The sequence below is a fragment of the Homalodisca vitripennis genome, unplaced genomic scaffold, assembly GCF_021130785.1.
Source record: "Homalodisca vitripennis isolate AUS2020 unplaced genomic scaffold, UT_GWSS_2.1 ScUCBcl_5410;HRSCAF=12107, whole genome shotgun sequence".
Classification (NCBI taxonomy): Eukaryota; Metazoa; Arthropoda; class Insecta; order Hemiptera; family Cicadellidae; genus Homalodisca; species Homalodisca vitripennis.
The window spans coordinates 1-17,240 of NW_025781518.1; the positions used below are offsets into that span (position 1 = coordinate 1).

The following is a 17,240-nucleotide window of genomic DNA, read 5'->3' on the forward strand; positions in this document are numbered from 1 at the left end:
GATTGATAAAATTCATATAATTGACAATCATGGTTATCAATTTAATTTTGTACTAACCTCAGCTGGATCAATAAGGTGATTTGAACATCACACACTTGGTATTGCTGCCGCACTGAATTAATTTAAGTAAAAGAAAAAAACGTGCAGTTTTTAAATAAACTGCCCTGTCTAGTAATTGGACTGAAATAGCTTTTGCAGTAATTCCTTACTTTTAATTGCCTTAAATAAAAAATAACTTAAGTTTAAAAATGAACTTAATCACCAACACATTTTATTTGTATACAGTACAGTATCAAGATAAGGATTTTATTTTTTATTCATGCATGCTATAAGGCCAGTCTATAAAAAAATAAAATCACTTTTAACTATTGATGTGCACCTATATTCTTTCTCAAGCCTTTAAATTGCAAACAAAAATAATGTATATCCAGTGTACATATAACATTGTTTACCATTTAGTAGTAATAATTTTAATAATGTCAACAAAAATAATTACTAAAATAAATTAAGATGAATTTTATGGCATTGGCACATGGCAAAGTGGATTTTAAAATATTGCAAAAAAAATGTAAGAAGTTTGAGAGAAAAATGAGTAGTGCGCCCTTATTTGGTTTCTTTTTGGAGGTGTTATAATCAATATTGGGTTTGAAAAAAATATATTTCTGTACTTTACACTCATAGCTATTTAAGAGAATTTCTCTAAAGACATACTGTAAAAATGTCACATTTTTATCTTCAGCTTTTTGATTTGGACCTGGGTACAAAATTGTCTAAACCTCCAACTTTTAATGTCTATAATTTCACGTGGAATAATCAATAACATTCTACTTTTTATGTGTGCTGGATAGTAAAGAGCTATGAATTCAACATAATAAAAATATATTTTCCAAACCCAAAAATTGATTGCACACCTTAATGTATCCAATCTCATGTACAAAGGGCACAGAGCACGTCAATTCAAGTGGTTGTTTTATTCTAATCTGTTTGGTAGTAAATGTTTTTAGACTTAGTTGATATGGCCTTTGAAACCTCTAGTCATGATTCCTCTCAAGATCAAAGACGATATACCCAAACTAATAAAAAAAACTGTGCTCCAATATGTCCGCCCTAAATGATAGTGCACAACAAGAAGTGGATTTTGATGGCGTCATCATTTCTGAAACAGAGCCAACATCAATGATGGGCTGGTTATCTTCATCCTAGGCGAGCTTTTCCTGCAAACCATTCAATGCTTAGTTCTGTTTACTGAGTCTCTCTTTAATCAACAGTTGCATCTTTTAGATTAAAAAGCTATCTAACCGCAAATTCCTCTTGGTTTGGAAATGATTTTTGACAGCTTTGATGACAATGTTGGGGTTTTGCTTCAATAATTACCTAATGGTACTGTGTACTCAATAGTTGTCATGATTAGCTTTGCTTTAGGCATTTTTGCATTATATCAAAAATCCTTAATTGATGCCTACTGACTTCTAGGAGTAAAACTGACTGATATTTTCTGAGATATAACTCTTTCCGAAATAGTAAGCATGGAAATGTAACTGCTCCAGGACTATAATAACAAACTTAATTAAATTGAAACTGTCAAAATGTTATACTTCAATACAATTGTTGAACAACAGTAGTGGCCTATGACTTCTAACCAAGTGAATTAAACAGAAAATAAATTTGAAATATAATCAACCAGTGGACAGTTTTCTAAGAAAAAGCTTATAAATTTGTCAGCCTATAACCAGTGATTAGTATGAACACTCCTCCTAATGTAAAACTGTTTTTCAGGTTCTTTCAATATATAAAATTGGCTGTAACGTTTTCCCGTAAATTCAAACTTAACAATTGACTGTGACATATATGCCTTATGGCACCCAATCATATTTATGCTAGTAGGCGTTACTCAGTATAGTGCCGCAGTGAAGGTTCTTTTACCTTCTTGGGCATCCCCAGACTCTCCAGGATAAACGCTCAAATGTGGCAAATCATTTCCTGATGTTTTTTCTGTAGCCACACCATTGCTTTAGCTACTCACATATTGGTTTTGACTTGCAGCTAGCTAAGGACATCAGCACAACCAAGTTTATGGCGCAGGATATCGATTATCAACGGGAGAAGGTCAAGCAGTGAAACTGACATGATCAATATAAAATTGAGGAAGGTAAGTATTATGAGTTTTTATGACTTAAATTATTTTTACAATGGCTCAATAAAACTACACTTAAAGTACAGATTAAAGCAACAGGCACAGATAAAATAAGAATGCCAAATCCAGTCATTGAACACAATCTTCTAAGAAATGCTTGTGTTGTGAATCCTATTTCTCCTCTTTCTAGAATCCATTTTTTTAAAGTAATCTATAGATAGAAACAAATAGAGTAAAAGGGTTCATTCTATTAAGACATTTCAATAGTAGTACTGGATGTTTAGTAACTCTGTGGGACATTTTCTTCTATTAACCTTGGGGTAATATAAACTTATAATGAATATTAGCAGTTACCTGCAGCTTCACATGCAATTTCCTGTTGAAAAACTGGACAGTATATTTATGTATTTCTTTTTCTATGACATAATAAATAGTCTAGAGATAATCGATAGTCATAGCAGCCTAGGTTTATAGTGCATTTTATGCAACAACTGTCAATAGACATCAGGTTCTCAGTACCTAGCTGAAAATATGCACATGTCTGCCATATCACCCAGAGTGAAATAATAGTGATGGGGACTATCGACTACTTTTTACAATCGACTAGTGACTAGTCGACTACTTTTAAACATCGACTAGACTAGTCGTAACGACTAGTCGACTAGTTTTTCGTGTCTTGACATGAAATATTTTCTAAGAACTCTGCTGTCGCGAATAAAACAAAACAGCCAATCTTCAGTAGTTGACTAGTCGGTTCGGTACGCTATCACTAGCTATTTGAGTTTTTTGTGTGTGGAGTACTGACATTATATGAATTATTTGTGTACGGAATTACATACGTGTTTTTGTTACACATTGTATACGTTTAGAATAGGTAGGGATTGTGTTATTGTATTGTTTGTAGTTTAAATTAGTAAAATGCCTCCGAAGAGATCAATAGTTTGGAACTATTTTGAGAGAAAAGACAAGGACAGTGTTGTTTGTGGATTATGTAAAAAAATTCTTAAGTGTGTTAACAATACAAGTAACATGATGTTACACCTTAAGAGTAGGCACCCTACAGTGTTATGTGGTGAGAGTTCTCATGACAGTGCTGATATTGTGGAAAACGTTACACCTAAAACTGGAGAAGAATCTGCCACCCCGGTGATTGTACTTCAATCGTCCTCTGGTAAGAGCTGTAGTTTAAATCAAATTACGGAACAAATTGGAAATAAAGATTCAAATGGTACTAAATCAGATGGGCCTCCTAGAAAACGATCTAGGCAACTAAAACTGTTTACGAAAAACGCAGACCTTACTGACCGTGACAAACTGTTTATTGACAGGGCACTTGTTAAAATGATAGGTAGGGATTTACAACCTCTGTCCGTAGTGGAAAATGAAGGATTCAAGGAGTATTCACATGCTCTTCAGCCACAGTACATACTACCATCAAGAAAAACACTGACAAAAAAACTCATACCTGAAGTACGTAACGAAATTTCTACAAATATGAGATCAATGCTAGATCAAACTGACCATGTAGGAATAACAACGGACATATAGTCCTCTGACTCCAATCAATCCTTCATAACTATTACTTGCCATTTTTATACATAGTTGCGAACAGAAAAATTTTGTCCTCGACACAAAGGAAATTCCAGGGAGTCACACAGGAGCAGCAATAGCAGACTCTCTTCGTGAAACATTTTCCAATTGGAATATTTCTGATAAGATAATAGCCATTGTTACTGACAATGGATCCAACATTAAAAATGCTGTGACCGAGCATTTAAAAAAGACCCACATTCCATGTGTTGCACACACATTAAACTTGTGTGTAACTGATGCAATTGAACAAAATTGTATTTTTAAGGAAATTTAAAAAAAAAATGTAAATCCATAGTCACTTATTTCAAGACCAGTAATTTGGCTGCAGACAAACTTAGAGATTTGCAATCACAAATGAGTCTACCCTTATTGAAAGTCAAGCAAGATGTTAACACTAGATGGAATTCCAGTTTGATCATGATTGAATGTTTGTTGGAAATAAGAGAGCCATTATCAGCAGCAATGTCTTGCATGCCTAAAGCTCCCGAACCACTTGATGCTTCTGAGTGGCAGTCGTTAAATGATTGTGCACAAGTTCTTCAACCTCTACACACAATGACAGAGGAATTGTCAGGAGAAAATTATCCAACTCTGTCTATGGTTATCCCATTGCTAAGAAGCATCCAATATGTATTAAAATCAATTCAAACTGATACAGGTATAGGCTTGTTTTTGAAAACCTCACTAGTAGAAGTTATATCAAGAAGGTTTTCTGGATGGGAAACTACGACAGTTGCATCAAAAGCAACATTCTTGGATCCCAGATTTATGAAAACTTCATTTGGCCTCAAAGAAAATGCTGAAAAAGCAGAAAAACTTGTTACAGAGGAAATATAATTTGGAAAAAAGAAATCCCACAGATTGACAGAAATTCCAGTGATTGAAGATAACGATGAAATAAATCAATCTCTTCATGTAAAAAATCTTGATAAGAAAGAGTTGGCGCGAAAGAAATTGTGGGAATGGGTTGATTGTAGGTTGGAAGAAAAGAAAATGTCTTCTACATCTTCAGTTGTAGCAAGCAGTGCTCTTATAGTTCGGCACTATTTGGAACTACCTTTAGCTGAGAGATCAAAAAGCCCTCTCCTTTTTTGTGAAAAATACAAATATGTAATTCCAGAAATTTATTATTTAAAAAAAAAAATACTTATGTTTGCCAGCAACTTCTGTTCCTTCTGAGAGACTTTTTTCTATTGCTGGGCAAGTCACAAATGACAGAAGATGTAGACTTGTCCCAAAAAATGTTAATAACATATTATTTTTACACACAAATATGAAGTAAAATGTAATTAAAAACTAGAGAATAGCCAAAGTGGGTAATTTTTAGCTAAAAGAAATACACTGTAATTTTTTCTAACTTCAAAGTAATTTTGTAAAATTAACTTACATTACATTAAATACACGTTCCTTGGCATTTTGATTAAACTAGTCTCGTTTTATTTGTTACCTAAGTTACTCTATAACAACATATTATTAGCTGTATAATATATTGAAAAATATATTACTTGTTAAAGAAACATGAAACTAGTCGGTTAACATAGCAAGCAGTGAGGTAAATTATGATCTGCTATGACGGTTGTGATAAGTAAATTAAAATAGTATTAACAAATAATCAAGTTGCTAGTTTGATATTTTGAATAAATAAACGACTATTCGTCTACCAACTAAATGTAATAGTCGCCTTTGTAGTTTGTATTAAACAGATTAAAGTAACTTTGCATTATACATCCAAAATCACCGTACTACTAGTCGATGTATTACTTTACAACGACTAGTCAAATCAACCGACTAGTCGACTACTTTAGGCACTAGTCGAATAAACAACTAGTCGACTAGTCGATTACCCCATCACTATGAAATAAGCGTATGACGATTGCTTTTGCAAATTATTAAAACTTACAAGTCCACATTTGGGCAATTGGTGCAATATAAATTAATATATTATCATAGTGCCGATAGCCACACAGACTAAAATGTTGACTTTGTGGATCTGAGTATTATCTTAAGAATGAATTAAGATATAAATTTTAAATTTAGTATATTTTGCTTATTTATAATTAGGCTTCTGGCAAAATTACTCCTCTGTCTGTCAGTCTATCTATCTGTCGGTGTGTGTTTTCAACTGGATATCTCAAGAACAAATTGAGCAATGGACTTAAAATTTTGCATGCAACATCATTTCTACTTAGCAAAGTAGTGTTTGATGATAGCAAGTTTCTCTGTAGAATTTGGCTAATTGGAAGGATATCTCAAGAACAATTTCAGAAAACTTGAAATTCATGAAAATTTTCGCATGAAAATTCCTTTCTACAAAAACAAGAATAAGTTCGATGTTCATCCAAGGAATTTGACTGAGTGTCATTGAAGTCTATCTCTCAGTAGACAAAAAATAGGAAAACATGAGGGCAGTAAAAATTTCTTTCCTATGCCTCTTAGTACCAAGGACATCTCGAGCATAAAACGAGCTGTAGACTTGAAAGTTTGCATGCTTAACTTCAACAAAGCCTTTTACACAACGCGTGGTGTGGTGTACTCCTACCTTGTAATTATAAGCATGTGGAACAGATAAACATTTATACACACATGTTATAAGTAAGATGTTGTATCTAAATACCAAGAGTGTATGTTTTGGGTTCTCATATTAGTGAACATATGCAGTGCATAGAACTCACCAAATCACTTTATTTCCTATTGTCTTTTCAGTTTCCTTTAGAAGTATCTTTGCATTATTTTCTGTGTATACTCTTTAATCAATCATCGTTTTACCTCACTCAGTAGACTTCCGTTTTTATACCGAATCGACACTAATATCTAATTTTAAATCTCAACTAAATTCTAAGAAAATTTTTCTAATAATCTTTCCTACATCCAGGACTTCTGCTTCTTTAGGTATCTTTAACATCTCTCAAAGGTGCAGTAGTTACCTCTTAGAACTCCAATTTAATTTACAGGAACCAGTCAACATAACTTATGCCCCACTACGAATGTTGAGTTCAGCTCCATTTCTCTTTCCACTTAGTGCAGCATCTGAAACAGATTTGATGTGATGTTGTCGCAATCTTGACTCCAGGAATCTGAAGTCAACATCCGTTCGAAGAGATTCAAAGAAGTCTGCGACAAAGAAGCTTAAAACAAACAGGAGGTGTACTGGAGCTGAAATCAACATTCATATTGAATCACCCCTTCCCACTATTCCATTACCCCCCTCTGAAGCGTTAAATGTTACTAAACATAACCATTTATGTCGTCCAGGTGGCAGTGGATGTGCTGGAGTGGAACCATGATGAGGTGAGGTTTGCAATGGAAGGGAAGCTCCTGTACACTCAGCCCACAGATAACAACTGGCGTCGCGGTCGCACAATCAAACTGAGCCCAGTCAACGCCATGTTGGTCACCCTTGGCAAGGTTAGTGTTAAATGTTAACCCTGGTCCACCCAAGATCAGAGTGGGTTTTCCCTTTGACACTAAAATGTAATTTACAATTCACTTTTCGTTATCAGTAAATTCTTCAATTTATTTTGTAATGGTCATATTGTTGATAATGGAAGTTTAATGAAGGTTATGAATGCAAGTAAAAGATTTAAAGGTCTACTACCAACACCTAGAAGGCCCTTGAAAACATTTTTCCTCTACTCAAAATTGGTCTGTTACAAAACTAAATTTTCAGCAATAAAAACTATGACTAATTGATGTTGAAGGCCTGTGTTGATTTGTATGAGTATAGCCCGCTGAGTAATTTAATATTAACTATAGGTTCATCCTGAGATTCTCTTCAACTTTCTCTACGGTAGGTTAGGGAAGAGCTTAAGAGTATATTTACAATCTTCAGGGATATGATACATGCCTCCTTATGCAACCTATGAGTTTCCTATAAGTCATTTTACCATAGTGAAATACGATACCTTGGAAAAAAGCTAAGCTTTGAATGAAGCTTATTATTAGACTGCGTTCAGATACAAGTTCAATGATAAGTCTGGTATTTAGTACATACAATATTGGTTGTTAATTTGTTTACTTGCTGTACGGTGCCCATATTACATTTTACCTTTTACATTTTCTTCCAATTTGCCCAAGAAGGATAATTACAGTTACACTGTATCTATGGTATCTTTTTTGTGGTTGCCTCTGTAAGATTTACCATTTTTCGGGGCTTATGAATTTCAAAATCTAATGTATAACTGAATAAAAAGTCTTATCAGTGTAGACAGGGATTAGTTACCAAATAGAAATTGAAGGATTCTCTGATTTATCAAGTGTTCTCTGTTAAATAAAAGATATTAAGGGCAGGGAAGATAAGACCTCCTCTAGGGATAAGGTCCATTACTTATATCACTGTCCCAAACTTTCCAGCTCCACAGACAATTTTAGCTAAAAGAATAACAATTATGGCATATTACATAATTTTTGCAATTATTCTCAAATCCATCCATATTTTTTCCAGCCCACGGAAGACTATCAACCAGATTCTGATGAGATCTTAGCGTTTCCAAGGAAGAACGGAATCAGAGATGCCACTCTGCTGTTGGTTAGAGAGAAGAGCGGACGATATGGACTACTAAGGGTAAGAATCAGCCATGTTTACTGAAGTTATAACATAAAACTATGTCTGGCTTATCAGTAAAACAAGTACAACAGTTTCAACTGAAACTGAAAGTCTGAATGACATTGTATCATCAACTGAATGGGCGGACTCTGCTTCTCTTGGAATTGCAGGATGAGATTTTGTTCATGTTTCAATCAACTGTCATAAAAGTTTGATCAGTAAATTAAAAGTAACTGCTAGACCTGCAGGAACTGATCAGGGTCGGTTGAGTTATTCGGTTAAATAAAACTATGTTGAAGGTACCAGCACCCTTTCATTCTTTTAATTCCCTATTTATATCATTGTACCTTTTCATTTCTATTTATGTTACAGGAAATGTAAATACAGTTAGGAAGTTCAAAATCTCAAAGGTTAGCTCTATGTTGAAAGGTTAATAGTTACTTCAGCAAAACCCACAAGATAAGGTCCATTGTCAATCTGATATCAGGTTCCTGGTACTGGATATTACCTTATCTCATTTTAAAAGAACAGTCAATCTAGATAACGACTAGACATGTTAGTTCATCACTGTTAGTTTTTTACTAAAAAAGTAAGTAAAAGGAATTACAATTTTAAAAACGGAAACCATTTTATAAGATGGTACTTTTTTTGTGTTTTGGTGTGACCTTACTCAAGACAAAAAGAATACAAAACATTGACCGTCAATTCCTTCAAAAGTCATGAACACTCTTTTGAAAATTTGTTTGATGACTGTTTCTTTTCAAAGTTACTCTCTTTTTATAAAAGCTTGGAATTATATGCATATTAAATGGGAGCAGATAGAGCCTTAGCTCTCCTTGCAAAATTTTCAGAGGCAAATCTTAAATTTCAACTGGTAGCTTGTTACTGACCACTAGCAAACAAAGAGCTTCCTTCTCCCAGTATGCAGGTTTTTTGCTAACACACATCTATTTCAATCAATGTTCGATTTATTAGTTAAAAAATCTATTATTTAAAATCTACTTTTTTTCCTTTTAACCAGTAAACCTTAATTTTTGTTCAGAACACGTTACTGAATTATTTATCTTATTGAAAGTACCAACTCTCCAACCCTTGACCAATTTGGAGATAGATGTATTTATAGACCGAAAATGACTAGTAGTCATCTTGGAAGGTATTAAACAACATAACCATCTTTACGTATCTTTTAATTTTATTTATTCCTAGCTGACTAATTTACTACAATATAGCCAAATCTTGCTCATTCATACACCTTACCGAAGTAGCTGGAATACACTAAGTTCTGACATTGACGATGTCCTGCGGATGTGTTGCAGGAGCCTCTGTTCCTTGACCGGTGCATCATCTGTTCTGAGGCTGATGTGGAGGACTACTTCGAAGTTCAGGAGCTTGCTACCAAAGACACCTACTTGTTCAAGGTAATTCTTTAGTATTGCAAGAACAGTCCAGCAAAGTTAATGAGATTTACACTTTTAAAGTCTCAGAAAAAAGAAATTATGCCTTAAATAGAGTAAATCCTTTAACCTCTTTAATAATGGAAATAAAAGTAAAAGCTTTGGGAAATTTTTACTACTACATCAATCAACTATAAAAAAATACTTACGAAATATTCTTTGACTTCATGAAAAAGGAGACGATTCATAACTGTCATCTAGCAACTACCATGTTGTAGTAAAGAATTAATAATAAATGTAACATTTCTTACAGCAATGGTTCATCCATAAATACAAAGCCCCCACCCCTAGCCAGTAACAATAACAAATAATAAAGACTATAAATAATATTTATACACAATCTGAAAAATATCCTGCCACTCAGAATGTGCCAAATCCAATTTTTCTGTGATATAAAAAAATAGAGGCAGAGTTCTCACTGCAGTGCTGCTGCTATCTATGGGAAGTCAAGAGAACTATGCAACCTATTAAGTACATGCAGTATGCAAGGTTGACTGTGATGTGGTGATAGCAATGTTTGGTACTATTTCTATATTTTCTGCTACAAAGCAGTATCATTTATAAAGATAGGGTCATTTACGTTTATTTAGCTACGCCAGCTTTAGATTATAAATAATAATGCATGTAAAACTAAAGAAATAAACTTCTTATAATAGGAGTTTCATATGACATGTTTTGCCTGTAGATTATTAGTGCATTGATAGAAGCAATTATAAAAACCGTGTAGTCTCTCTTCTTCGTATGTAAAATTATCCATGTTGCATCAAAGAAAACTGTTATTTATTGAATAAAAACATTTAAACTTCATTAAAGGTATTAATAAAAAGTAAACAGAAAAACAACACAAAATATAAAATAAATGCAGGAAATATTTGTACAAAATGTGTCTGATGGACAGCTGCGGATGTGACACACATTGGACAATGAACAAACGCTTCTTGATGGCAACACGAGTGAGTAAAAATGGATTGACCTTAAAAGTTCAGTAAAGGAGATGCTTACTGAAAGGTACAAAGTTTTAAAAGTAAGTTAGACAGTGTTTAATTCCATGTTCTGCAGGTAGGTAACAAAGGAGTGCCCCTTTGGTGGAATCCACCTCTGCCTCAGGATTAACAAATTTATTATGCTTAGAAGCAATAAACTTAAATAGACAAGTTTTTTATCATAGGCCTACTGTGTAGCATTTATCGAGCAAAAACATTGTAGACTCTTGGAGCAATTGGAGGAAAATTCTTTAAAATATTACTAAATGTTAATAAAAACACTACTTTTTCCAAATTGTTTATTTTTCGGACAAGCAAAACATGATAATGTTCATACATAGAAGTAATGTAGTGAAAATATTTGTTTCATATTTGTTGATAATAAATTTCTAAATGATTAAAAAATCACTTAAAATTGCTAATTTTAAAAAGCTCCTTTCGTATTTGTTAGATTTTTCTAACTTTTGTAACCCCAAGTAAGGAGTCCATCCAGAGTTCACACTGATCTATTACAAAATCTTGTTATTGTATCCTGAAAACACAATTAGGCCATTTCAGGGTTAGACACTAATCCATCTGGAAATATACACATATTTCTCATGTATATTAGTTAATTAAGTTGTGAAAACAACAACAGACAGCTTTGGGAATATATATTTTAACAATTGTTGTGAAGTTTATGTTTATTTTAAAAGTATAATACAAAGCTATAAAAAGGTTATAAACATATTTCTAACAAGTTGTTTAGTGAACATAATCAAGTTTTGCATATAACTTTCATTATTAATTAAGTTATATTAAATCAACTTCATTAACGTCTTCACCGTTAATACTGTACCTGTTTAAAATATTTTAAACCATCGTTGATATGTATAAAAATACTTATGAATGTACATACCTTAAATAAATAAATAAATTTTACAATATTAAATGTATGCTAAATTGTTTTAGGCAGAAGATGGTGACCAGGACAAAGCGGTGGTTCCGACAACTCCAGTACCACGCGCAGGGGCTGGGAGCTTGGCGTAAAACGACGTAACGCTCTCGCTAACATCATGATCAACGGTATGCAACTGCGGACGTAGCGACAGTGGACACCCCTGCTGACCCTACGCTATCCAGAGATCACCATCAGTTGGCAGACGAGACGCAGCAGGTATCGGAACTACACACATCTAGGTGCCCCGGGCCTCAGAACTGCTACTTACACCACTGGGAGTTTAAACTAACATTCAGATTGCTGTGAAGAGTCCAAGTTACACGTGCAGGCTTTAAATTCTAAAAATATACATTCTTATCCTTCTTCAACGACAGGAGTACAAAAATCTTATCAGCACCTTTCCAAAGTGTTTATTGTCTTAAAGACTGTAAGAGTTTTTCCGACTTGCTTTTATAAAATAAAAATAGGTTAAATTTAATTATAGCTTTCTTAACAAGTAACTTATGTACTTGTTTCATGGTTGTATGATAAAATTGTATAATTTGTGGATACCTTGTAAATTTTTCACTGTGATACTGTAAGTGTTATTCAGTGTGTAAACATGTAATTTCATGTAACAGGCTAAGAGTAATTGTAAATGTACTGTAAAAATATTAACTTCTCAATGTAACTTACATTTAGTGCTTATTGACTATTAGGTATAATTAAAGCGATAAATTACGGTTGTGTGTTTCACTTTTGTTTAACCCCACAATCATTCATTTGCAGGTCTATTCAGAATCTTGTCCATCTTTAATCCAACTAGTAGGTAAACAATTATAATTTTAAGGCTTCACATTAGAGTGCAGATTAACACATATGGGGATTTTAGAAATTAAAAATTAAGATTGGGAAGTGCCTTTAGACAGTTAAGTGATATCGTTAGTGAGAAATCAACCTACCTTTTTTTTTTTTTTTTTTTTTTTTGTTCTTTAGGACAAGAAGCTTATAAATTGATCTTAGTCCTGTAAGAACCTTTGCGCTGCTTCCGCAGTGATAGGATATTCAGGATGGGTAAGGTTAGGGACTAGGGGCCGCCTCCTATCGAGATCCATGAGGAAGAATTAGGGCACTACATCTCAAAAGTCATCCCGGAAGAAGGGGAGGCCAGCTCTGAACCAGCCTCTCCAGTCAAAGCAGGCAGGGGGTGGCACACCCTTGTTGAGGTTAACAAGAACCTCTGAGGTAAGGGAACAAACCCCACCAACTCCAACAGCCATCCTCCACAGTAGACTAGACCTATCGAATTGGCCCATGAACCCCAGAAATCTCAACATTTGCGGTTAGTGATGTGCCGCTACTGGACATCCATAAGGTTGCCCAGATTGAAGTGGCACATCGGTTTTTGCTGTGCCCAGTGGTGGGTTCAACTGGTAGGTATAAACCAGCCAGAAGTGATCCCTGCTGGGTGATCAACCTGCCATATTACACATACAGTAGAGTCCCGTTAATCTGACCTAATTGGGACCGAGCCCTATTCGGATTATGTGATTGTTCGGATTAGCCAGAATCACAGAAAAATACGGTTTCAAACTTGAGAATGGGTCTATTTTGTTATAGAATTATCAACATTGTTTATTAAAACATGTTTTCTGACTGTTGCATTGTATTTCTTGACAAATAAACGTGTTTGCGAATACTAAGCACATTTACCGTATTTAGTGTGAGAGTTCTATTGTTAAGCAATGTGAGCGTACTGGATATTGTACAGGTCCACGCGTCATCCAATAGACTCTCTTCAATGTGACAGAAGACAATAATTGAATTTATGTCTTTTGTAATGAAACTAAGAAAACCTTTTTACAAACTAAGGCTTTAATCAACAAAATTCAACTAGATAACCTTAAAAATTCAATCAGAATGTATAAACAATTACTTAATATCTTCTTTAAAAATAACAGATGATCTAGTTATGTTTACATGGAGTAAATTATATAACATTCTCCCCCACTGAATTTAGGAGGTAGTCATTGAAACGTTCAGGGATCCTTCTTATTCTTGATCCTCTTCGAGGAGAAACTATTTTATTTTCTTGATTGAACTGTACAGATTCAACTTCAGTGTCTTTTGATGAATCTTCCTTATTTCCTTGTGATGCATCTTCATGTTCATCCACCACCTCCTGTTCTTCCGACCAATTGGATAAGTCTGTCACCATTAGACTTTTATCACCTCGGGGAGCTAAGTGTTTTAGTGAAACGGTAGATTCTCTTCCATTGGGGTAACGAATTAGTGCGTATTGTGGATTTGCTTCTACTAATTCAACTTCATCAACTAGTGGTTCGTATTTGCTGCTTCTTACATTTCGCCTAGTTAGTACTGGACCAGGTTTGCAGTAACCATGCTGGTAGTGAAGTACCTTTAGTTGATCGGCGTGGATGTATGAACATTCTCTCGTGTGGAGTGCAGTTTGTTGCTGTGCATAGTAAAGAGCGTATCGAATGTAGAGACTCTGGAAGTACAGACTCCCAGTATCGTTGGTCTAGTCCTTTGGATTTTAGTGACAGTGTAACGGTCTTCCATATAATTCCATTATACCTCTCAATTTGTCCATTTCCTGCAGGATTGTATGGACTGGTTAAACTTGTAGCAATCCCCTTTTGATGAAGATATGTCCTTATTTCATCAGACAAAAATGATTTGCCTCTATCAGAATGGATGTAATTTGGTATCCCATAAACAGAGAACAAGTTTTCCAAACATTCTATCACAGTACTCGAAGTCATCTCTTTGCAGGGGTAAGAGAATGGGAAGCGAGAGTACTCGTCAACAATATTTAACATATAACGATTTCTACTTGACGATGGTAGTGGTCCTTTAAAATCAATATTGAGTCTTTCAAAAGGTGAAGTGGCCTTTATCAATGTGTTGGTTTGTTTGTGGAATCTAGGTTTGACCTCTGAACAAATAGGACAAGATAAAGTCATTGATTTGATCTCATTCAAAGAATATGGCAAATTCTTGCTGCGTACCCAGTGATAGAAACGCGTTATTCCTGGATGACAAAGAGCCTGGTGCATTTCAAAAAGTTTGTTGTCAGTCGTAGAGGCATTACAGATCCGAGAGAGTGCGTCTGCAGAAACGTTTTCTTTACCAGGTCGATATTGAATGTCGTACGAGAAAGGAGAAAGCTCTAGTCGCCAGCGTATGATTTTGTCATTTTTAATTCTGCTAGAATGTTTTTGGTCAAAAATAAATGACAAAGCTTTTTGATCAGTTAAGAGAATAAATTGTCTCCCTAACAAAAAAATGTCTCCATTTCTTAATAGATTCTACGATGGCCTGTGCTTCTCTTTCTACTGTTGAGTGTTGTTTTTCACTTCCAGACAAAGTCCTAGAAAAGAAGGCAACAGGACGTCCATTTTGGCTTAGTGTAGCAGCTATTGCAACTCCTGAAGCATCAGTTTCGACTATTAATTGATTTTCCGGTTCAACAGTCACAAGAAATTATCTTTCTATATCCTTCTTAATGTTTTGAAAATCACTAGCAGCAATGGAGGTTGGTTCAATAGGAAAGTTCTTACAGCTTACTAAACTTCTAATCTTTTCAGAAAACCTTGGTATCCATTTGGAGTAGTATGATAACAATCCAAGTGTTCGTTTAAGAGAAGCAGCATCATGAGGCAGAGGCATGTCCAAAAGTGGTTGTAATCTCTCTGGGTCGGGACGTATAGTTCTATTTCTGATTTGATAACCAAGGATAGATATAGTATCTTGAGCAAATTTACATTTCTTCAGGTTCAATGTTAGATTGTATTTCTTAGCCACAGCCATAAACTTTTCTAAATTTTTATCATGATCTTGTTTAAACATTCCTCCTATTGTAACATCATCAATATATGCGAAAGTACCTTCGAGTCCTTCTTCTGAAATAATCTTATTTATAGTCCTTTGGAAAGCGGACACGCCGTTGGTTACTCCAAAAGGAATGCGTTTGAATTGATACAACTGCCCATTAGCTTCAAAAGCGGTAAGTTGTTTTTCATGCTCTGGAATTGGTATCTGATGATAAGCACTAGACAAATCCAATGAACTGAAAGTATCAAATTTAGAAATTTTTAACACAAGTGATTCAATATCTGGCAAAGGATAAGCATCCAGTAATGTAAATTTATTTACTGTCTGAGAATAGTCTATTACAAGTCGTTTCTTGTGGTTTTCATTTTTGGTAATGAGCACTTGAGCTCGCCATGGAGAAACACTTTCCTCGATAACACCATCTTTCAGAAGAGACTGTATTTCACACTGTATAAATTTTTCATCTTCCCCAAAAAACCGCCTTGTCTTAGTCACAACAGGTCGACAATCTTTAGTCATGTGCTGGAATAATGATGGTGGTTCCACATTAGCACAGGCAACGTTACAAACAGAGAAAGATGATCTTGGTCCCCCAAAGTCTACAGTAACATTTGTATGTAGTTTCATGATATCATGTCCTATCAGTACATCAGTACATAACCTTTCAATTACAAGCATTTTGATTTGTTTGTAAGCATTGTCTTGTACATACAGATCTACCCTAACATACCCTTTAATTGGTGAAACGAGTGACGTAGATGCCATCGACACCTGTTTGACTTCTGGAAATGTTTTAAGGTTGTTAGCCTTTACAAAACTACTATCAATAAAACTATCAGAACTTCCAGTATCAACTAAAAACTTAGCAGAAATTCCGTTTACATTTCCGGATACAATTGCTTTAGATAATACTTTGGGTGTTACTGCTGAAGTTATTATGGGACATGTTGTTAAAGAGGCTGAATTTATCTTACCATTTTTAAGATTCTTAGATAAACAAACTCTGAGAAAATGACCAGTTTTCGAGCAACCTTTACAAATAGCATCTTTTGCAGGGCAGTCATCTCTTGAAATATGTCTTGCTCTTCCACAAAAATAACATTTCTGTCGGAGTCTGTGTGCTGATACAGCAGCAGCAGTAGAATTGTCTTCCTGAGTTTTTAGTTTGTCTGAAGGAATCTTTAAATTACTACTGGTATCAACGTAGTGACAATATGATTGAGGTACACCTGAAGTCATGGAATAAGCGTCCGCATGTTTCTGAGCTGACTCTAAGGAACGAGCTATTTCTTCAACTTTTTCCAAGGTTAAAACGTTATGTTCCAGAATACGTTGTCTGATTCGAGAAGAATTTAAACCACTAATAAAGGCATCTCTGATAGACTCATCACTATAGGTTTTAGCATCGACATTTACGAAATCACACTCCTTACTAAGAGATTTAAGCGTTTGCAAATAGTGATTTATTGATTCTCCTTCTTGTTGTTTATGATTAGCAAGCAAGTGTCTAGCAAAAAGTACATTTTTCTTAGGTATGAATAATGTTTCTAAAGTTTGTATAGCATTGTTGTAATCTTTACACTCACTGATAAATTCATAGTTTTCATAGGTTAGAAAGTTCACTAGTACTCCAAGTTTCTTATCTTCTTTAACTTCAGCATTTTCTATGAATGTATTGAACGTTTGAAACCAATGTTTCCATTGTTTAGAAGCATTTGTTGTTTCAGGGCTGCATGCAAATTTCTCAGGTTTCAGT

General features: G+C 34.5%; 1 protein-coding gene across 1 annotated transcript; it reads left to right on the forward strand.

Annotated features, from left to right (window-relative positions):
• The first annotated feature begins 2,077 nt into the window (after nt 1-2,077).
• On the forward strand, nt 2,078-11,736 carry LOC124373367. Its single transcript, XM_046831740.1, has 5 exons — nt 2,078-2,149; nt 6,980-7,132; nt 8,169-8,288; nt 9,587-9,688; nt 11,659-11,736. Exons 1-5 carry the CDS (start codon nt 2,126-2,128, stop codon nt 11,734-11,736), a joined length of 477 nt encoding a protein of 158 aa, XP_046687696.1. The 5' UTR covers nt 2,078-2,125.
• Nucleotides 11,737-17,240: the final 5,504 nt, after the last annotated feature.